This window comes from Ips typographus, linkage group LG9, assembly GCF_016097725.1.
Source record: "Ips typographus isolate SLU linkage group LG9, UJ_Ityp_2.0, whole genome shotgun sequence".
Taxonomy (NCBI): domain Eukaryota; kingdom Metazoa; phylum Arthropoda; class Insecta; order Coleoptera; family Curculionidae; genus Ips; species Ips typographus.
Window position 1 is genome coordinate 6,923,362 of NC_138430.1, and position 22,146 is coordinate 6,945,507.

The 22,146-nt window shown below is 33.9% G+C and overlaps 3 protein-coding genes and 1 long non-coding RNA gene across 6 annotated transcripts; 3 read left to right on the top strand and 1 right to left on the bottom strand.

The window, feature by feature from the left end:
• The first annotated feature begins 1,188 nt into the window (after positions 1–1,188).
• On the top strand, positions 1,189–12,797 carry Ndae1 (Na[+]-driven anion exchanger 1). 3 transcript variants are annotated; one of them, XM_081986747.1, is made up of 22 exons: positions 1,189–1,342; positions 3,898–3,990; positions 4,619–4,750; positions 5,001–5,054; positions 5,740–5,910; positions 5,966–6,128; positions 6,179–6,315; positions 6,384–6,476; positions 6,849–6,926; positions 7,363–7,656; positions 7,710–7,831; positions 7,883–8,025; positions 8,075–8,272; positions 8,327–8,424; positions 8,478–8,686; positions 8,741–8,899; positions 8,952–9,101; positions 9,154–9,249; positions 9,303–9,542; positions 11,368–11,495; positions 11,547–11,748; positions 11,801–12,797. In XM_081986747.1, exons 2-22 carry the CDS (start codon positions 3,909–3,911, stop codon positions 12,149–12,151), a joined length of 3,300 nt encoding a protein of 1,099 aa, XP_081842873.1. In that variant the 5' UTR covers positions 1,189–1,342; positions 3,898–3,908; the 3' UTR covers positions 12,152–12,797. The 3 variants fall into 3 exon arrangements, with proteins under 3 accessions (XP_081842873.1, XP_081842870.1, XP_081842872.1); XM_081986744.1 differs by having other exon boundaries at positions 8,075–8,268; positions 8,323–8,424; XM_081986746.1 differs by lacking the exons at positions 5,001–5,054; positions 6,384–6,476; positions 6,849–6,926 and having other exon boundaries at positions 1,190–1,342; positions 8,075–8,268; positions 8,323–8,424.
• Positions 11,512–11,868, bottom strand: LOC145733789 (uncharacterized). The gene is made up of 2 exons (XR_014179276.1): positions 11,726–11,868; positions 11,512–11,662 (listed from the first exon to the last, which is right to left on the bottom strand). It is a non-coding gene; the product is annotated as an uncharacterized LOC145733789 (long non-coding RNA).
• A 6-nt stretch (positions 12,798–12,803) lies between the features above and the next one.
• On the top strand, positions 12,804–15,722 carry LOC145733785 (uncharacterized). Its single transcript, XM_081986769.1, has 4 exons — positions 12,804–12,908; positions 12,963–13,165; positions 13,216–13,327; positions 15,239–15,722. Exons 2-4 carry the CDS (start codon positions 13,029–13,031, stop codon positions 15,320–15,322), a joined length of 333 nt encoding a protein of 110 aa, XP_081842895.1. The 5' UTR covers positions 12,804–12,908; positions 12,963–13,028; the 3' UTR covers positions 15,323–15,722.
• A 138-nt stretch (positions 15,723–15,860) lies between these two features.
• LOC145733781 (uncharacterized) lies at positions 15,861–18,537 on the top strand. Its single transcript, XM_081986765.1, has 4 exons — positions 15,861–16,020; positions 17,250–17,430; positions 17,494–17,665; positions 18,085–18,537. Exons 1-4 carry the CDS (start codon positions 16,004–16,006, stop codon positions 18,300–18,302), a joined length of 588 nt encoding a protein of 195 aa, XP_081842891.1. The 5' UTR covers positions 15,861–16,003; the 3' UTR covers positions 18,303–18,537.
• The last annotated feature ends 3,609 nt before the right edge of the window (positions 18,538–22,146 follow it).

Here is a 22,146-nt window from a genome sequence, read left to right on the forward strand (position 1 = left end):
GGCACACGCTTTCCTCATGTTATATCCATTCCACTCCACCCGCTTCTCGTTTCGCTTTCTCCAATTTACCCCCCCAACAGTGGTTTGGATTGACTATTACGCAACTCTTCCTGCTTCAAGGAATCAGAATGGTGAATGACAAAGACGGATATATTTCGGACAAAATTTGGGTGTTTTTTGAACTCCAAGTGAATATAGGCCCATAATGAAATAGAGCTGAAGGGTATACAGGACAGTCGTGGCGGAAGATACTTCGCGACCGCCATGTCTCTCTGCACCTTTATTCCTCAGTTTACAAATATTTGACTTATCAATCACTTTAATTGGAACATGTCTCCGCGTTACTGTGTAGTGAAATTGGTAAGAAAAGTAGTTCAAAGATTGAGGAAACTGAAAGTCTTCAATGGGCATTCAAACAAGTATGACTTAGTTAACTGAAGCCGAAAATTGTGTCTATAATCACCAGGTAGGCCAGTTATTTTTCAGATAAGCAAACAAGAGCGTTAAGGTCATCATGTACAAGTTCATTGAGCAGACTATAATAATAATGACAAGCAGATTCAATGGCTAATCAAACAAAATAGAAAAAAAATTGGCAATTAACGCGTTTAATTGGTTTGTTTAATTTTGAGTGTTCACATTAAACACTTAAAACAGCACAAAATTATTTGAAGAAAGCATCATACTCAAAAACAAATGGTTTATGTTAATACATAAAAATGTTTTTTTTTTTTATTTTAAAAATTACAAATTTATTGACCAATTACAAACTACAAATATTTTATTATCATAAAGTGTTCAACAAATTAATTATTTATATGCATCTTATTAAAGTTTACAGTTATGTTGTGGTATTTTGCAATTGGTGCAGACAATTTACGACCACAATAACTCTAGAATACTAATGATAATAGTTTGGGTAAATATTAGAGAGGACTGGTAGCAGAAAATGATAACCGATGATGATAAAATGTTTTTGTTGCCAGACATTCTACAAAAACAATATTTACAGAATATATAATCTGCAAACGAAATATAATGCACGTTTAATGTGTATCGTTATTTAATTTTCTTCTTTCGTTATCACGTTGGGGCTGATGGACTAAACCGTATAATTTTCATCTCGAACGCACATGTTACCCCCACCGTTTGTAAATAAAACTTTAGGAAAAAACTTTATCAGAGGTTTTGTTTATTTCGGATTCTATTAGAATCCATCAGTTGTGCTTTGACCATAAGCGGTTGTTGTTGTTGTATATTAATTGAGGTAAACAAAAGAGTAAACAAGTTTATTGCTTATTATAAATTTTTCACTTGAAAGAATAGTGTGCAGACTAAGTGGGTAAGTGCAACTAAAGTACAAAAGATTTACTGTCACTAAAAATTACTAATATTGCTAAACATCTCTTACTTACACAATTAAAAATTCCTGAAATTAAGTAAAATCAAATATATTTTAAAATATTTCTAAAATCTGTATAATTTTAATAATATCAGTAATCTAAAAACAATGCTAGGTATAAAACTTACATATTATTAGGAAAAATCTAATTGTCAGAATGTCTTTATTTCACATAATAACCTTGAATATTGTGATACAAGTGTAGCCATGACCTGGAAATACTTTAAACTGATTAAAGTGCAATGAATATGAAAAAGATCTTGTTTTGGACTGTATTAGCTATTTCAAAAGCTTCAAAATGTGTGTCAAAAAAAAATTGCATTTAAATAGCCTAATTTGTTAACAGTTCTATTTCTTGATTACCATATAATTCGTAAACAATATAACGTATGTATCACATCATCGAACTTTTTTAAAAGGTCATTTTTCACTGTCGATATTTTTGACACTGACCTGATTTACCTCGAATCAAACAAACTACAATTTTTGAAATCTTGTGCTAAAGCATGATGAATTTAAAATGAACAATTTGTGTCCTACAGAGCATAACGACCATGTTGCAAATAATAAGTCCTACTCTAAAATACCAAAGTAAGAATTCTATTAATGTTAATTCTCTTTTGTTACTTGGAAGCGTAACTATTCCCAGAACATTTTGCAAGGCAATCTGTTGCTGAAACGGTCCAGTAAAATTAAACTGCATTCCAATTTAGGACTAGGAAACTGCAAGTAATTGAATGAGAAATTGACAAATCATTATGAGAGCAAAATGTTGTAGATGACACATCTGTCAAAATACTGTAGAACTGTTAAGATTGATATCTAATATGTCATTATATAATATTTATAGCTTTTAGGTGTGCATGTGCATAAAACTCATTCACCTACACAAAAATTGACAACCTTGTAATGACAAAGGCTTGACCGTTTTTTTAATTTAGTTGCGGTTTTAGTGCGCATTACTCACATCAGTAGCATTGCATTATTAAATTACTTCATATTTATCAATTTTTTTGCGTATAAACAATATACTGAGTAGCCCAATTGATATTGCACTTCACCTTTACCGTATTTGGCCTAACTCATCAAACATGCCAATTTCCCTCAAATTGAATAATTAGGGCAATTTTGGTTGCTGAAATTATGCTTGATTAAGGTGTCATTTAAAAGTTAAGATCGTTAGTTAGGTAAGCTGTACAGGGTGTCTCAATTTGGAACTCCTCTCATAGCGAAAAAAGTCATTGTCAAAACCGGGTTAAATTTGAAGAATATCAAAAAGTGTGCAAAAGGAAAGTATTAAGGCATTTTTACCCTGAAGGGCCTCCTTAGGAAGTTAATTCCCTAAAAACTGTGTCAAAGTACAAGAAAGTGCTGTAAAAATCCTAAACAAGTTCAATCAAGCGTAACTCGGTTATTTGCAGAAATATCAAAAAAGTTGTAGGAAATTTTACTTTCTACAGGATTGCATTGAGCATATTTGCCCTAAAGAGCCTCCTTTAGGGCAATCGCAAATTTAGCGATTTCTACGTTGTTTTTTAATTTAACACTACAAAAATATATAGGGTGTCCCATTTAAAATGAACTGTATTTGGTTAGGTTAGTTATGAAAATCTACGAACTTGAAAATCTATTTTCAGAAGTCATGGTAGAACTTCCAATTATATTTTTATATAGGTTGGAATGTTTAGTATTCTGGTGTCCTGTTTGTTATCCAAAAATCTATTATACAGCAATTTTCTTAATTTTTCGCGCCTACCTGTAAATTTTCACAAACAAATTCAAACTAATCGTTACCTGAGTGTTGACTTTGTCAAAAACGATAACGTGCTAACGAAACAATTACATTCAAAGAGGGTATGATATTAATGCTGGGAATCGTGTAAGATCAGGTAGGAAACTGAACTAAACCGCTTCGGTTGGGATATTGTCGGATATATCTGGCCTGACATTGGAAACGAAGTACCCACATTATGTGATTCTTATTATCACGTGGTGTGAACAAGAAATGTTACTTTTAGCGTACTTAGTAACAGTGGTAATTAATACAAAATTAAACAGCGACAAAATAATTTAAAAAAAGTTTCAAAGTGTTTCTCTAAATTTAAATTTTAGATACGGAATTATTTTTAGACTATAATATGCGACGAAGTTTCAATTCAATGTACAATATTCTTTACAGATGTTTTAAGTAAAGTAACATTAAAATTCCTATTTAACAATTATTGTCGACTATAAAAGTTTATACGTAAGTTTGTAATAATTGTAATTATTATGATAAGTTGTAGTGGTTTCAAGTGCTTTAAATACTGTAATCTTAAGTAAAATGACAACAAAGTAGGTGTACTGTCAAGTGTTTTACACTAATTTGTACTAGAACCTTCATCAGGTCTCCTCCCAAAAAATTTAAATCAAATGATTTGCAGGCTTTTCTTGCATTTTCCAACATTTTGCTCTGATAACATGAATTAGATTTGAACAGTGCGAATTTCTTGCAGGATTTTCAAACATGGAGCCGCACGAAGATGTGGCATCAAAAGACCCCAGGGCAGAGAAACATAAACAACCTTTTGACGAATCTGACTTTGAAGGTAACATTATTTAGTATTCCTAACATTTTATGTACAAAATTTCAATTTCATGAAAAAGCAATCAGAACAAACAGGAAATAGTTGATACATTTTCTCGAATTTCAATTTATGATCATTTGGTTTAGAAATATTGCTAATTTAAAAAATCAACTCTGTATATAACTCTAGTGATATTTGGTATTATTTTCAAAGTTAACAACACTGTAGGACTGCTAATCCCCTGCATAAACATGTAATTTTAATAAGAGTATTTCCAGCTGGCATTTGATATGCTAAAAAAAGAGACCTATAATATAATTTGACTCAAAATCAGATGACGTGAAGCTGTTTTCTGGTTTTTTTCTATAAATTTCTAGAACATGCTGAAAAGCAATACAGTTTAAGTAAATTTTATATGTTTATCATTTTTAAAACGCTTTTCAGGAAATTATATCATTTAAGGGTTTGCAACACTGGAGTATTTAATCAAGATCATTTTAAGGTGATTTTGAGTCAAATTAGTTTTAGGTCGCTTTTATGACCTGACTTTCTTATTTATTTGAATACTACAAAGGCAAGAAATAACTGTCAAAATTATAGTTTGCATAACAAATCTATGTTGGAACACTCTGTACATGTGTTTTTTCAGGTCATAGAGCTCATAGCGTTTTTGTTGGTGTTCATATTCCAACAGAAAGAAGACATTCGCACAAACACAAGAAACATCACCATAGAAATTCGGCGGTTGATAATAAGTCTACGTCAGAAGATGAAAGACCCAGTGAGTATTTTTTTTATACATTTACATTGGGTAACCATTTTTCAAGTAAATTTGCCTTAAAATAGATACTAAATAAGGAAATACCCTTAACGAAGCAATTTTTTCATTTCATACATAATACTCAAGAGAAAATAAAGTATATTTCCATGTCGGCTTTTACGTCTCTCTCTCTCATCAAAACACTCTGATTAAGAGCTTTTTCATATCACAAATGTCCCGTCACATGAATATCTAGTTTGCACGTTTTTAGGATTTATTATATCCAGAAGAAGAGGACCCAGTTTTTGTGAGGATGGGGAGTCATGTAAGCTTATGTCTGCCCTTCTCATCATTTTCCTCAATTCGATTTACAATAATCATCTAAAAAAAAAACCTCAAAAGCATGTTATATGTTTTAGAGCATGTTTGGTTTGAATTTTCAAGCTGCAAAGAGGTAAAACGACCTTTCTAAAGGGATTTGATCGATAGATTTGCCACTGAACACAAATAATAGAATCTCGTTTATCACGGACACTTCTATAAATAGTTAATTGTGTTTAAACGGGTAAATTTAAAAGCCCTATGTTGGTGATTGAAAAAAGGCGGTTTTTTATATTTAAATAATATTGTTTTTGCATCCATTTCAGTTCATGGCTAACGATATTGCTTGGTTTTTATAATATTAGTGAGTTTTTCTGCGATTTTCCTAATTAACCAATTATCCATGCATGCCGCAGCTTTAGGTCATGCAGATCAGCAATTGCAGTTCAGTAAGCACAAATAATTGTTTAATAGTTAATTATGTGTTACAATATTGCTCAATTTATGGATTATTAAAATGTTTTAACTATCGTTTTACTTCCTGAAGTCATTTGCATGCAATTCGCAGCATGGTTGACATAGATAAAATCATCATCCATCGGTCCTAGTAAACTTGTTCTAAATTTGATTGTTTGTTGTAGTTTTCCGACTTTGTGGTATACTAGAAAATTAATTTATACTTTTTTTAGGTACTCCACCATCCCAAAGGGTCCAGTTTATTTTGGGCGAAGACCTAAACGATGAAAAACACGAGTGTCATCCGTTATTTTCTGAAATGGAAGAGCTGTTCGTCGATGGTGACGATATGGAATGGAAGGAAACAGCCAGATGGATCAAGTTTGAAGAAGATGTAGAAGAAGGTTATAATTTTCAACTCAATGTAAACATCAAGAATATTTCAAATTTTCTTTTTAGGTGGAAACAGGTGGTCAAAACCACACGTAGCCACACTTTCCTTACATTCCTTGTTCGAGCTGAGAAGTTTGCTCCTTAATGGGTCAGTTATCCTGGACATGGAGGCTACGTCCATAGAGCAAATTGCGGATCTGGCTATTGATAATATGGTCAATAACAATCGGTTTGTAGCCTTAACCTTGGCTAATTCAAGTCTAATTTATGTGTATTCAGGTTGGAATATGCAAACCGAGAAAAGGTCAAAGAAGCTTTGCTCAAAAGGCACAGACACCAGCATCAAAGTCACAAGCACGGACTCCCTTTTATTAGGTCGTTACAAGAAATAGGCAAGAATCACTCCACTTCAAAGAGTAAGTATTATAACTAAAGCAATCTTAAAATTATCTGGGTGGGGTTTTTAAAAACCAATGGATTTTAGGTTGTTTTACTTGTGTAGGCAGACCGCCTAAGAAAAAGAAATACCCCACTAAAGGCAAATTTGCCAAAAATGATTCAAGTAGCCTAATATCAGGTTAGATACACTACTGTTAATTTGGTGGTGGGATCATTTTTGTCACTAACCCTACATTAACATGATTACTAATCAATACTAAACTAAATCTACTTTATAAAAATTTAAATAATATGCTGATTTATCGCAGCTGAATATACGGAACACGTCCAAGGATTTACTACTTGGTTAACTATGAGCCATCCAGTTAAAGGTAGATTCTCCATTACAGTCAAGTTGAATTAAAATGTGATTTTTCAAATTTAGCATGTCTTTACAGCACCATCTTCTGTAAATGTTGTTTCTATTCTGTCAATTTCCCTGAAAATATTTGTGAGGAAAATCTCAAAACAATTTTGTGAGTAATAGAGGCAAAATTTATATCTTTTTCAGTTGAGGAACACAGTTTTTCCGAACATTCCTCAGCTAAATCGCAGGATTTTGGAAAGTTTCTCAGTGTTCCTGGTCAGGGTAATTGTCACTATTTTAAGTTTTTTTTTTTGGGTTTATTAGAGACCGTATAGTGCATATAGTAACAGTGTTATTTCAAAAAAGTAATTAGTTTCAAAAAAAAGTATTTCATATAACATGGAAATATATAAAAATCCAAAAGACATTTTCCCAGCAATTGAATTGTGCATGGATTGGTGGATACGAACTTGCTATTGACTTATTGCATGTTTTCTGTTTCATATGGTATTAGAGTAGTTTGTTATGTTTCCTTTACCATAAAAAATGTTCATTGCTCTTCTGTGATTCGCGATTGACAACACACCAAACCATCACCAAGAAGTTAATAATATTAAGCCCAAAAGAGCACTGAACAATCATTGTACATACATGTAAATGCTTTACAACTTTCCTGATAACATTCTGCATACACACTTAAAGAAATATCAAAATTTAGGGCAAGACAAGATTCCAGGACTGCTGAAAAGCGCCAGCAATGTTTCAATTAGCAGAAATCACAGCGGTTCAGAGTTAACTGGCGATATGCACCATCACAATCTCGCCTTTATGAAAAAGATTCCTCCAGGTGCCGAAGCCAGTAACATCCTGGTAGGAGAAGTGGATTTTCTGGACAAAACCGTGTCCGCCTTTATCAGGCTTAGCAAAGCTCAAGTTTTGGGGGATTTAACGGAAGTGCCCGTTCCCACCAGGTTCCTCTTTTTGTTGCTTGGACCCACCAACTCCCAACTCGGTAATTTAATTTGTTCAGTTATTTGAAATCGTGGTAACCAGGGTGTTGCTTAGGTTACCATGAAATTGGTAGAGCAATGGCCACTTTGATGTCGGATGAGGTGTTCCACGAGGTGGCTTACAGAGCTAGAAATCGCAGTCATATTTTGGCTGGTGTTGATGAATTTTTGGATGCTGTAAGTGATCAAATTGTCATTAAGACTGTGTGAGTGAGAAGTTGGTTCTAGGTGACGGTGCTGCCTCCTGGCGAATGGGACCCGACGATAAGGATAGAACCACCTGCAGCAATTCCCTCGCAGGAAGTTAGAAAAAGACCACCAGAGAAAGTAACTGAGGAAGTGGATGAAGAAGAAGAAGAACAAAAATTGAGGTAAATGTCTGAACAATACGCAAGTTACCAATTAACTAAAAACTTCCAGAGAGGAATCAGGACTGGCCAGGACTGGACATTTATTCGGTGGCCTTAAAAATGATATTTTAAGAAAAGCGCCTTGGTATTGGTCGGACTTTAAAGACGCCCTAGCATCTCAATGCATTGCCAGTTGGATATTTTTATACTTTGCCTGTCTGTCACCTATCATCACTTTTGGAGGATTACTGGCCGAAGCCACTGGTAAGTTCATTTTCAAAGCAAACTAGACCAAACTTGATTATTTAAATTCATCAGGTAGAAACATGGCAGCAATGGAATCTTTGGTGTCAGGTTTTGTGTGCGGCATGGGTTACGGTTTCTTCTCAGGCCAACCCTTGACAATTCTAGGATCAACAGGTGACTCAATTTGTCTGTTAATCCGGACCTGTTTTTCCAATTATTCATTTCAGGCCCGGTTCTGGTGTTCGAAACGATAGTGTACGATTTTTGTTTGAAAGTCGGATGGAACTATTTGAGTTTTCGTTTCTGGATAGGCACCTGGATTGCTATTATTTTGTTCATTTTGGTAGCAATTGACGCAAGCGCTTTAGTATGCTATATCACTAGATTTACAGAGGAGAATTTTGCCACTTTGATTGCCTTGATATTTATTATTAAGGTAATAATTACTGTCTTGTATTGAGCTTTACCATAGAATGATTTTTTTTATCAGGCTGTGGAAAATGTTTTGGCAATAGGAAGAAGCTTTCCTATTAACACTTCAGGCTCTCTAAACGTATCTTTTGACTGTTCCTGTTTAGTTAACGACTCTACCCAAGCTTTACATCCGGAAATTGCCAACTGGACCTCATTTAACAAGACTGTGTGTTCAGTAAGTTTTCTAACTAAAAAAAGTGTGATATTGTAATATTTACTTATTCCAGCAATTAAACGGTACACTGACTGGTTCTGGTTGTAATACGAATCCTTATGTAGCTGACGTGTTTCTGATGTCAGTTTTACTGTTTCTCGGGACCTTTTTGATTTCAGTCCAATTGAAGGAGTTCAAAAATGCGTTGTTTTTCCCTTCAAAGGTTGGAACCACTCTGAAATTCACGTGAAAATGCTTAAAGTGATGGTTTTTAGGTGCGCCAATTTGTCAGTGACTTTGCCGTTATTATCGCCATAGTGTCCATGACTTTGTTAGACAACTGGAGCAAAATCCCCACACCAAAATTACAGGTGAGTTTATTTTGTTTGTTAAGATTTTAGTTATGGTTGTGTGTATTATATAGGTTCCTCATGAATTAAAACCGACGTTGCCAGATCGAGGATGGCTGGTACCTCCATTTAATGGCAACCCATTTTACTCTGTTATAGTAGCCTTACCACCAGCTCTTTTAGGAACAATACTGATTTTTATGGACCAACAGATCACAAGCGTTATAATCAATCGGAAGGAGTACAAGTTGAAAAAAGGGTGCGGTTATCACTTGGATTTATTCATTTTAGCCATCCTTATTGGAATTTGCTCGGTAAGTTGTTACTACAGGGTGGTCCAGTTTTAAATGTCAATAATTCACCATTCGAAAGCCCATCAAAAAATAAGTTAACATACATTATGTCATTTTCCTGAAAAATGCTTCCCAAGTAATACAGTCCATAATTGTTCAGTTTAAAAAATAGGTTTCTTGTAATAACTGTCAGACCACTGGAGCATACATATGAAATTAATACCCATTATGTTATTGACGTTTGTCGAAACTGTCCAGTGGTATGATTACAGAAAGATGGTTTTCATTTTTCAGCCTTATTTTCTATGTCACTGAATATTTTTCAAAAAAGTATCTTATAAAATTATGATTTGAAACTTCGTTTACGAAATAATTGAGTTATTACGTTAAAAGACCCAAAACCAACCCAACCCAACATGAAACCAAAAATTATCTTGAAAACGGTGAAAATTGACTTAAGAAGCTTAAAAAATGTCGTTGTAGCCAGTTTTCATAGTTTCCAGACAAATTTAAAGACTTTAGTTTTGAAAATTGACTTAGAAACCAGTAAATTTACTTTGAAACGGTGAAAATTGACTTGAGAGGCTTAAAAACTGTCTTTGTAGTCAGTCGTTACAGTTTTCAGATAAGTTGAAAAACTTTAGTAGTAAAAATTGACTTGTAGCCATGAATAACTATTTTATCTAGAATTTTTGACCACAAGTTCACACATTTCAACTTTGAAAATTTACTTGGACACCAAAAAGTGACTCTGAACCAATAAAAAGTGACATCAAAAGCTTAAATTTTGCATTTGAAGTAAGTTATCAGAATTTGAAAATACATTTCATTATTTTAGTCTTGAAAATAGCCTTAAATACAGGATATTGACATTATTTTCATGAAAATTGACTTGAAGAGTAACTTTTCAGGTTTTTTTTACTTTGCTTTTCATTTTCTTAGAACTCTGGACTGTTTTTAGGGCTTTAAAATTGCTTTCAGCTTGGAAAACCGGGTTTTAGGGTTATCTTCACCAAGTTTTTGACATAGCAGACTTGAAAAACTATTTTTACATTTTCCATAGGCTTAAACATGCCATTTTACGCTTTGTCAGTATTAAATTGACTTCTAGACGCTTCACTGTGCTTTAAGACTGAAAAATGGAATTTTAAACTATTTTTTATAGTAAAAGTTAAGTTTCAGACTCTTCATTGATGAAATTAAACAATTTTGGCATTAAATGCTGCGATATTAGTCTCGAACACTAATTTTTAGAATTAGACTTTTTTAACTGTCTAGTTACCAGTGTTTAATTGAGTAAAAAACAAAGTTTGAATTGAATGATCAGTTTTACACTACCTATAATCTAAAAAGTTGAACGCAAGTAAACATTAGTCCAAAAATCCTGTTTTTTGACTATTTTCAATGTCAAAAATTAACTCGTAAACCTCACAGATGACCAGATTTGAATCCTTTTGAACCATTTTAAAGTAAAAAATACAATAACCCAAGCAGACATTTTTGTCAATTTTGAATAATATCCAGTGAGCGTAGAAAATAAAGACTATCCCCCTATAAACAATTTTAAAGAATGTCATTCACATCACATAACGAGTACTCATTTCATAATTACTTGTTCCAAATTTGATCAAAATTGGTCCAACGGTCTGACAGTTATGGCAAAAAAACGATTTTTTAAACTGAACTTTGGAGGTCTGTGTCTTCCTTAGGAAGCGTTCTTCAGGAAAATGATATAATGCATGTCAACTTATTTTTTGATGGGCTATCGATTGGTGAATTATTGACATTTAAAACTGGACCACCCTGTATATGATGTGGTTAATTATTCATTGTTGATTGATAATAGGTAATGGGTTTGCCTTGGTTTGTTGCCGCCACCGTTCTGTCCATAAATCACGTCAACTCGTTGAAATTGGAGTCTGAATGTGCGGCACCTGGTGAAAAACCTCAATTTTTGGGTGTTAGAGAACAACGGTAACTATGACCCATCTCAAAAATATATTATATTACAAATGGTGATTGCAGCGTAACACATATCCTTATATTCCTGACAATCGGATTATCGGTCTTTTTAACACCAATGTTAAGCCATATCCCAATGCCCGTGCTTTTTGGGGTTTTCCTGTACATGGGCTTCTCATCTTTAAAAGGATTGCAGTTCTTTGATCGAATCCTGATCATGTTTATGCCAAACAAATATCAACCTGACTACATGTTTCTAAGACAGGTATTTATGTTTGCTGATAAATTGATGGACAACAAACGACTGTTTCTTGTAGGTTCCAATCAAAAAAGTACACCTCTTCACCCTGATCCAACTAGCCTGCTTGATCTGTTTGTGGCTGATCAAGTCGTTCAGTAGCACGTCAATTTTGTTCCCGTTGATGTTGGTGGTGATGATCGGCATCAGAAAATCACTGGATCTGATCTTCACCAAGCGCGAACTGAAGATTCTCGACGATCTGATGCCCGAGATGACCAGACGCCACGAAATGATGCTCAAAGAGGACCAAGAGGTGGGCATTTTTGCTAAAATCAACCGATTTTTCTTGGGACCGAAACTGATTAAGACGACCGAGAAACATTCGTACCAACCTTGCTCCATTGACGAGAAAGAGACGAAAGCATGAGTCGATTATGTGATTTTTCTTTTTAGTTAGTATTTTTCAAACATAACAAAATTTTGACACGTGCTAAATAGACAACACAGTCACGTAACTCTTTTAGCTAGTCCTACTCTAGATAATACTATATTCTGGTATCAAGTGTGCAATTATTAACCGTGGTGATAACTTACTATTATTAGATTGTTGTAAAGTCAATTTTACCTTGATATTGAGATTATTTAGAGTTATGGTATACACGTGTTAGTTTACTATTGTATTTGTATATTTATTGTAAATGTTATTACACGTTTTAGGTGTATTTATACAAAAATTGGTGGTTAGAACGTTTTAATATAGGGCCAGTAAGAGTCAGGTACGGTATGCACAAATACTCAAGGATTTTTAATGAACTATCAATAATTAAGCACATTTAATAACATTCACCATACAGAGAAGGTATTTTTGACGGTTTTCTTAAAATATGACTATAAAATGATCTGACCTGAACTATACAGTCACCCTATCATACATTTTCTCAGACTTGTTTTAGAATTAACGAAATTATACACACACACACATATGAATACTCGTTATTTATTTTATATTAGTTTTACGTTAATAACAACACAGTATTGTTACTTTATTATTTGAATAAACCAGTTATAAAATTTTTTTAGTTTCATTCTTTGTAGTTGGCATGACTATTCACCATCAAATCATCAAAATTTAGTGCTTTTCTTCAATTTATTTTTAGCTACTTTATATAGTGTTCATTTTTTGAGTTAAGTATGCATATTTTTACTGCTATTTAATTACTGACGAGTTGAATTTTCAGATTGAAGATCCTTTATGCAAAACGGTGGACAAGAACCTGCAGATACCTTTGGTGAATGGGAAAGTGATGAACATTCCCTTTTCAGCCATTAACATATCGGAAGAAGTGAACAAAACTGGAATTTGGAAGCAGGTGAACGAAAACAACCAGAAGAAAAGCAATAAGAAAGCGGAAAAAAAGAATAAGAGTCCTAAAACTCCAAGGTATTATTTTATTTTCAAGTGTATTTTGATCTAAACGACGTTCGGTACAGAAGGGTCAAGAAGAAGAAAAACTCCAAAAAAGCTGATGAGTTGAAGCAAAAACTAGAAAAAAAACTGTCAATAATGAATGAAGAGGACGAGGACGAAGGGATTACAATTAAGGTGACCCACATGACTTTACATCTTTAAAACACTACAGCACAATGATACACTCTAGTAAAATTGTACGTACCTATATTTTAGCACGCAGTTAGTGAAAATAGTTCACCAGCATGCTTTGCCAATTTTTATTGTATTATACAAATAAACATTCTAATGCTAGAATAGTAAGTGTGTTTTAAAATCCCATGGTTTTTTTTCAGCAAACAAGTATAAAGGAAAATGGTATTTATTCCCTAAAAAAATATGCATGAATCTTTTTTTTTTTAATTTAGAATTGCCTGCTTTTTATTACACCATTCTGTACATTGTGTCATTGGACACCCTGTATTTAGAAAAATACTTCAATAAGCTTGTTCTTGCTTCAGGCAAATATTTCTTCGGTAGCTGTTTATAGTCTGTAGTAAAATTATACAGTGTGTCCCAAATTAGTCGGTTAAATGGGGAAAGTTTTAGAGAATTTATTGTGAAACTTATTTCTGGTTTCCAAATTAAATTATCTATCTCCGCTATCCGGAAAATTGGGAAAAGGTCAGTTTTACGTAGAACACGATGACGTAATTAGAATTTTTTGTTTCCGAGATATGGATGATAACGTAAATTCTTATGGCCGCCATCTGCTTGAATATTTGCATTTTTGGAAAGCGCTTAAAAAATCCTTTTAATGATGTACTTGATGATGGTATTATTTAGTTTTTAAAGGGCAGAAAAACGTTTTTTTTTAAATTTTGTTATAATTGGTCCTGGAAAATGTTGCCGCCATTATAAAAAACAAATGACAATCAGTGTGCTTTGTGCTACTCTGCTACTCATTTTTATAATAACAAAATCGCAAAAATAATATTCTAGAAGTACATCATTGAAAAGGTTTTTTTAGGCTCTTTCCAAAAATGCAAAAACTCAAGATGGCGGCTGTGAGAATTTACAAAGTTATCATCCATATCTGGGAAACAATGTCTTAGTTTCAAAACTCTCTTTGGCTTTGTTAAAGAGATGTAAGCCATTGTTTAAAATGCAGCCTCTGACGTTTTCCCAACTTTCCGAAAAACGGAGAAAGATAATTTAATTTGGAAACAGGAAATAAGTTTCACATAAAATTGTCTAAAACTTTCCCCATTTAACCGACTCTGTAGCTCTTACTGTTAGCGAGATCCCAATACATGTAGAACCAATTTGGGACACACTGTATATTCTGGTTAATTCATAAAATAACGGGTATTCAATAATTGTTATGGTCAGGTCGCCTATGGATGGCAATTGTCACAAAAAGCGCATGTCTTAGATCAAGGATTGTAAACAGTACAGGAGTGCTTAATCCCATAAGCGCAATCTTGCCGGTATCGGCTCGGGCCGGTGACGATTTTTACGTCACCATGGGGTCGGAGTAAACCGAAATCACAGGCACCCTTGACAATCTCGTACATAGCGTCTCGGGCGAATATTTAGCGTATTGTGCGCCCGAAGGCCCACTGTGACGTCAGAATTCATTCGCCGCCGGGAAACAAAATCGGCCGATCGAGCAATCCTGTACTGTTTACCGTCCTTGGTCTTAGATAACGTTGCAAACAATTATTATATGACAGCTGACAGTTCATGCTAGAACGAGAGAACCAGAGCCAACTACGACCAATAACAATTATTGAACATCCGTTACTTGTGGAAAAAGAAGAGAAAGTAGAGCATGGGGTGGTTGAGGTTATAATGCTGAAGATGCATGGAAAACTAGATAAAATAAGTCGTGGAAAACATTTAATTAAAAGTGACAGGTGACTTCACATTTGACATTTATCAAGATTTCTGTTGGTTTTGTTAAAGTTTTTTGTAGATTCTCTCTTAGTACTAATAAACAATTTTGACTTTTCTGAATTAAATTGTTTAGTAGTTGCCAAGAATGATTTTGTCGTATATTTTCAGTTTGATAAATCCCACGATGTCAAGTATTGGAGCGACTTTAAATCAGCCTTCAAACACGGAAGCTCAAAGGAAACTCACCTGTAAGCAGGCCTACATTATGGAAGAGATTAAAGCAATATGATATTTCATGTTAATGCGTATAGAAAATAAGTATAATTCAGTTTACTTAGATTGTAATGGTTATTATTCATAAATTGCAAAGTACGCTCCTTGTCTGTTACGACATATTTGACCGTTAATTTGAACTGCGCTAGAAAGAAATGGCAACAGATTGTACAATGCTAAAACACACCTTGTATACGGTGTACCAAAAAAAATGTAATTTTTCTCTCTGCACCTTCATAACAATCCAAAAAATCACTAAAATTTATATTACTAGTATGTGCTTTTTAAGTGTATAGCGTCATTATAAAATATATTTTTAAACCTTACCATAATCGTATAATGATGTATAAAAAAAAAAATAAAATGCATAGAAAAGTGACTGAAATATTTTACTGGGCAGAAAAAAAGAAATCTGAAGATTTCAACCGAAACTTTGTTAGTGATGTCGACCAACTGAATCGTGCACGTTAAACCACGATCGCAGCAAGGTTGAGGCTTGGTCGCGGGCCGCTGTAAAGTGAAGGGAAATCAAAGAACAAAGTTTATAAATGTACGTTTAACTTCTGCAAAGAATCTAGTAAAACGACTTTGGTGGGTGCACACGGAACACGCAGAAGTTCTGCAGGTTTTTTGAGGGTTTTCCTATTGTTTCAAGTTGACATGCAGGCCAAACTCATGTAAGTAGCTTTCTTGCAATCAAAATATTTAAATTATCATTGAAAAGTGGGTTTCTAACTTTATTTGAAAATTAGTGATTAATTAGTACAACTTTCCAGTCTGGTGTGTCAAAATCTAAACGCTCATCTTTATTAAAGTATTGGGTGCTACACCAGCGTTTTTACATAATATAATTGTTTTGGTAAACTAAAATGTCATCGGTGTCGTAAGAACGTGAATGTGAAATCGAAATTTATCTTTGTGTGTGTGTGTTGCCAATAAGATTGAAAACGACAATCAGGGGTGCGGGTTATCCATTATTATTTTCATATAAAAAAGTATCTAACCTACTGTATGGAAGTAAGCTAAAAGTAGGTCACTATGTATGTTTTATTGATTTACGCGAATGGCATGAGAAGGAGGCACTATTGGTCATAAAATGCAGCTATGAACTTACAACATCAAAGCATTTTTAAATGAACCACAACGTACCTGCCTTTAAAGGTCAATTTCCCAACAAAAATCAAGGCAAACTGTTTTTTGCGGTCACACGGAAATCAGACGAAAATTGGCTTTACCAGTTTTCTCTCATACTCTTCAAAACTTGTGTCTGCTTTTGAAAGCAACTTTCATTCATTTTTTGGTCGGGGAGCCCACTGAAGTAAAACCACATTTAAAACCAAAACAAAAGTGAAAAACCACAAAAATTCCATTTGAAATCCAATTTGGAAGCATCAACCTTGAAAAAAAAAGCGGATCTCTAACCCACAAGAGGATTGGCTTTCTCATTTGCCACATAGGGTGAGAATAGCAAATTTTCAGTGGTAAAGAGTAAATAAATCACGGTTTAGAATGTGCAGACAAACTTGGGTATGCATTATATGCGCACAGTCTAAACTAGGCGTAGGTACCACTTTGAAAACAGCCATATTGCGGTACATTTATCATTAAATTACCACCACGCACATGTTTACCTTGCTTGCACCTGAACTCTTTCGAAATATTGTGTATACACCAACAATATGATACAGTAGAATTGACAACTTTCTCACTCATCAACAAATATGATTAGTTAATGTTATGTGATTAATATTTTGATTCATTCATTTTACCATATCAAATTGATTTCCGTAGAAAGTCTCGTCTGCCATAAAATATAATTTTGCATATTACTTAACAGTCATGTAACACTTTTTGTGTTCTCAAAAGAGAATCTGTTGGGTACATTTAATAAAAATAACATTTTTAGTGTTCTCTGCGTTCTTGTGGCATTAGCGACAGCACGACCAGCAGAAAACGAGTATGAATACGAAGATGAACCAGCTCCTGCGCCGAAAAAACCAGTAGGACGACCCTTAATAGGAAGAAGAAACCCTTTAGCGTCGAAAACCACCACCACCACCACAACAACCACAGAAGCTCCAGCTCAGGCAAGTTTGGTTAACTTATGTGCTGAAAGTGACCTTTAGGCATGATTATTAACGAATTTTCAGGAGGAAGTGGAAGAACCTGCCGAAGGTGACTATGTCGACGAGCAACAACCGGAAACCAGTTCGACCACCGAAAGTTCCAAGAAGTTCTTGAAAAGTGGCGTTGTACGACCTTTCAGGAGTAACGACGACCTGTTGGCCACTTTGAAAAGAAGAAGAGAACAAGCAGTTGGCCGTGAGTACTCAATTACATTAAGAAAACTTAAGAAGTATGGCAAAATCCACAGTTAAATGGCATGACGTAACCATGTAATAGAAAGGTGGATGTTTTGAATGTGACGTTTGTTTTTATTACCAACTCTGTTACATCATTTTTAATTTCGTCATATTAAACATGAATAACCATTATTGGTGACAAGCTTACATAAGCGTAACTAGTGCCAGATAACTAAATTTTGACAGATGTCACATTCAACAAATCACGTGACTTAACAAAGTTGCCAGCTTGAGCGTAAAACTACTGAAATATTGAACAGAAGCGTAGCATTGTTGAGTATCTTCTGACCAATAAAGCTTAAGTTACTTTTACCACACATTCTTAACCTTACAATGAACAAATTTCATCAAAAACTATAACAAACATCTTTATTGCAGAGAAACAATCTAGGCCAGCAGTAGTAAGCGAACCCAAAGAAGAAGCCGCCTCGGAACAGGTCCAGAAAGAAGCCCCCAAGTCAACCGCATCAGCAGGACGAAGAAATCGCTTCAGTAAACCGGCAAAGTCCGCCAAAACTGAAGAAGTCGTGGCTGAAGAGAGCAGCAGTCCTGCTGCAGTGAGAGCGGGACGGGGTAGATTCAGTTCAAGAAGTTAGAATTAAACAAATTTTGTTACAAGTAAATATTAGACAAAAAATAAAAGAAGATGCTGTATTTGAAACAATAACATGATGTCGAGTGACAAAATGTGATAACGTCTACAGAAATTTCCATAATAGTTATCAATAATTAAAGTGTAGTTATAGTACAATTTTCATGCATCGGTAAGAATGTAAATATAACTTTATACTAGGAAGATGAACTGAATAAATAATTTTTTTATCACTGTAAGTCTATTGATGTTATTAAAATCAGTCGAGAGTGTACATTTTGACAGTGACATTTAACAGCCAATAGGGGTGTGGTTAATGTCAATTGTCAGACACGTCAAAAATGTCTGCCAGCTTGATATGAATTTATTAGAAATTTAATACTTCAATGGGCCTGTCCCACAATTTTTTTTTATTTCATAACTACAAAGACGGATTGAAAATATTATACCCGTATTTTTTTGTTTTCAAAAATATTAAGTCTAAATAGAAAAAAAATGACGATAAAAACTACATTAATCTCATGTTTAAAACGTCCGCCGCCGGTGACGTACTACACTATCAACCAATCAGCGACAAGAAGTGAAACAGATGGCGTGCAACAGCCAATAAAATCGCCCAGAATTACGTACGTCACATGCGCGCCAAAACAGATCTTTTAAATTTAATGGACAAATTCAAACTAATGTAGGAACATTTACGACCATAATTTTTTCTTCAAGAATACGAAAAATTAGTTTTTTGATCCTATTTTTTCGATTCCAGTCATTAAAACAAAAATTTATGATATGTGGGATTTAACCCCTTAAGGCGGTGTTGCCATAATGCATCTTTTTTCAAAATTTAATTTATAATAATAACCATCAGTTGGTCCTATGACTGCTTGATCAGAAAGTCTTGTGTAAGCAACTGTCAAATTACTTTCACACCTCTAAAACAAAATTTAAATTTTCTGCTGACATTCCTGGGACACCCTGTATCACAATGTAAATTACGTAAGTAAATGGCGCCGCGGTCGACCGAAAATTGTGTTGTAAATAAAGTTTAGTCAGTGCGTGGTATCATTTGAATTCCTGCGGTGCATTATTGCAGAGAAAGTACCGTGTGTGGGCAGAAAGGACGACCACGACGAAGATGTGGTACCGCGAATTCCCAATGTTTTTTTTTGGCTTTTTAATGCCGCATTTGGATGCTTTAGGGTTGGTCGAAATGGTTCGAATAACCAAAGTGCATTTTAAATGTAAAACCAAAGCTGTAAACCTTGTCTGACAATATTAAAGAACACTATAAACTCTCAAGGCTAACGACAAAATGTTGATGGACGTTTTTTTATGCACTGTTGGGCCAATCCAACCATTATTAGGGAGATTATTCCTATACTCTTGAGAACATACGTTAAAGTAGCTAATTAAAATGACTACAATACAGTAACCAAGGTAATTCGAACAAAAACGCACTTTCAAATTTTATATTTAATCACCGTAAGGTCGTTATTGATATATTTTGAGAAATAACCACTTTCGTCATATAAAGTTTGTTCATTGCAGTTAGAATCATAAACTTTAGATGTAAAGTCATCTACAGCTATTGAATTATCATCAATCAAATCCTACCAAGTTGAGCAATTAATTTATTAAAAATTCGACTAATATTATAACAAAAACGGCAACCATAAGGAAAAAGTAAACCTCGTCGACCTTCATTAAGGTAGTACCGGAATTGTCACAGGCATTCTGCTATATCGGCAATAATAAGTATTAGAATGATATCACATTTACGTGGTATTCAAGCACTTAACTAGCGTTTACACCTAATTATCGGCTGTAAATTGGATTCGGATGTCTTAAAAGCAATTTTTGATTGATCAAACCAAGCCTAGACAGGTTATAATAAAGTAGTTTTACCTGAATTATCTAAACTTTTTGAAGGACCTGCATATTCTAGAAAGGGAAAGCTAATCTAATCACACACTCTTGTACGTTGTATGTAATTTATTAATTTAATTATCAAGCTGAACAAGCGAGTTTTTGTCATTTTGGAATATCTCTAAATGCAAATGAGGGACCCTAATCATTTCAAGCAAGCCAGGTAAAAACTTGTAATTTATTTCTTCCATTAATGGCTTGAAAGTGTTTTGTGCATTTTGATTTTTTTTATTGATCCCTTGTATAAAATAGTAGCTAGATACATATTGATTTTTTTCTAACCTTGGGCAAAATTTGAAACAGAAGATCTAATCTAGAGAAAAGATTAATGACAAAAACCGTATTTCGATATCATGTCAGTTCGCGGCGTTAGAGGGCGTTTTTCAAAATTTGCCTATTTTGAAAACTTCTCACAACTTTTTTGTTTATTAAAATATCGAGTTGAAACACAAACATTCTTAAAGCAATAGTTTTTTGCTAATGTCTACCGTTTTCTCAAAACCTAACCTAACCTAACCTAACTTTATTATTTTAAATTGAACTGACAGTTGGTCATAACTTAAAAAAATGTACATTTTATGCAGTTTACAACAATGGTATGTCTATAGTCAATCTTAAAAATCACTGAGATATTACACTTTTTTTATTCAAGTTGGCTTTGACTCAGCTGTCAAAAGTGACGTTTATTTATTTCTTGTTTTTATGACAATACTTTCAAAATTACTGCATTTGTTACTTTTGAGTCAGTTTCATTTTTTTTTCTTTATTTTATTTTTAATTATTTTCTACCGTTAATTTAAAAATTAGTTCTTTAGTCGTCAGTTACTTTAATGGGCGTAAAAATACTAAAAAAGTAATTTGTTATTAGATCTACAGGGTGTTCTAAATTAAGTGCGCACCATTTCCAACTTTTTTATTATTGAAAATAGAAAATTGTTTAAATTAGCAAACTTATGGCATTTTTTGCGCTCACTAAAAAGGCAAAAACGCATAAACAACTGAAAGTTGTAAAACGAGAAAGTAAAGTAAAAAAAATAACATTTTCGCCGAAAACGCCATGTTTAATTGTTTATGCGTTTTTGCAAAAAACGCCACAAGTTTGCTAATTTAAACTATTTTTTATTTTAAATAATAAAAAAGTTGGCAATGGTGCACACTTAATTTAGAACACCCTGTATATCTGTTACTCATTGTAAGTTAACTCCATATTTCAGTTGTCTGTAGGAATAACAATAGACATACTTATACAGGTGTGGTAAATCCAAAACCGACCATAGGAAAACCGTGTAACGGACAGAGAAACGTACATTATTGCATGCGCGGGAGAAAGACAGAAAACGAAAAAAATATCAAGTAGGCCATATTTTCAGCGCGCTGTTGCCATACGCCAAGTATCACTCAAATACCGTCGACAAAATAACTTGGCGTTTGGCAACAGCGCCCTGAAAATATGGCCTACTTGATATTTTTTTCGTTTTCTGTCTTAGTCCCGCGCATGCAATAATGTACGTTTCTCTGTCCTTTACGCGGTTTTCCTATGGTCGGTTTTGGATTTACCACACCTGTATAGTAGTAAATGTTTAAAAACAGACATTTTTTTAAAGTTATAGTCAATTATGGGTTACATTTAAAATAAGAAAGTTATGTCAATTATTGAAAAAACGGAAGGCAGTAGCAAAAAACTAAGTTGTGAAGAGTTTTCAAAAAGGGCGAAATTCGAAAAACGCCCTCTAGTGTCGCAAACTGACAAGATATTGAAATCCGGTTTTTGCTATTGGCGTTTCAAGATAAGGGATACTCCCTCTGGTGATCAGTTATGAAAACAGTTTCGGGCATTCCAGCTGTCATTTCTCCGTTTGTTTACGTTGATTTACTGTCATTTCTCCGTTTGTTTACAGTTCTCTATTTACCATTTAAAATGACAT

What these genes read in the sequence shown, in the direction of transcription:
- Ndae1 (XM_081986747.1), top strand. Translation starts at nt 3,909, where the DNA reads ATGGAGCCGCACGAAGATGTGGCATCAAAAGACCCCAGGGCAGAGAAA. An exon ending in TCTCAGTGTTCCTGGTCAGG is followed by an intron (nt 6,927 to 7,362) that starts GTAATTGTCACT and finishes ATCAAAATTTAG; the next exon opens with GGCAAGACAAGATTCCAGGA. An exon ending in GAAGAAGAACAAAAATTGAG is followed by an intron (nt 8,026 to 8,074) that starts GTAAATGTCTGA and finishes AAAAACTTCCAG; the next exon opens with AGAGGAATCAGGACTGGCCA.
- LOC145733785 (XM_081986769.1), top strand. Translation starts at nt 13,029, where the DNA reads ATGAACATTCCCTTTTCAGCCATTAACATATCGGAAGAAGTGAACAAA. An exon ending in AAGAGTCCTAAAACTCCAAG is followed by an intron (nt 13,166 to 13,215) that starts GTATTATTTTAT and finishes CGTTCGGTACAG; the next exon opens with AAGGGTCAAGAAGAAGAAAA. An exon ending in ACGAAGGGATTACAATTAAG is followed by an intron (nt 13,328 to 15,238) that starts GTGACCCACATG and finishes GTATATTTTCAG; the next exon opens with TTTGATAAATCCCACGATGT.
- LOC145733781 (XM_081986765.1), top strand. An exon ending in CCACAGAAGCTCCAGCTCAG is followed by an intron (nt 17,431 to 17,493) that starts GCAAGTTTGGTT and finishes ACGAATTTTCAG; the next exon opens with GAGGAAGTGGAAGAACCTGC. An exon ending in AAGAGAACAAGCAGTTGGCC is followed by an intron (nt 17,666 to 18,084) that starts GTGAGTACTCAA and finishes TCTTTATTGCAG; the next exon opens with AGAAACAATCTAGGCCAGCA.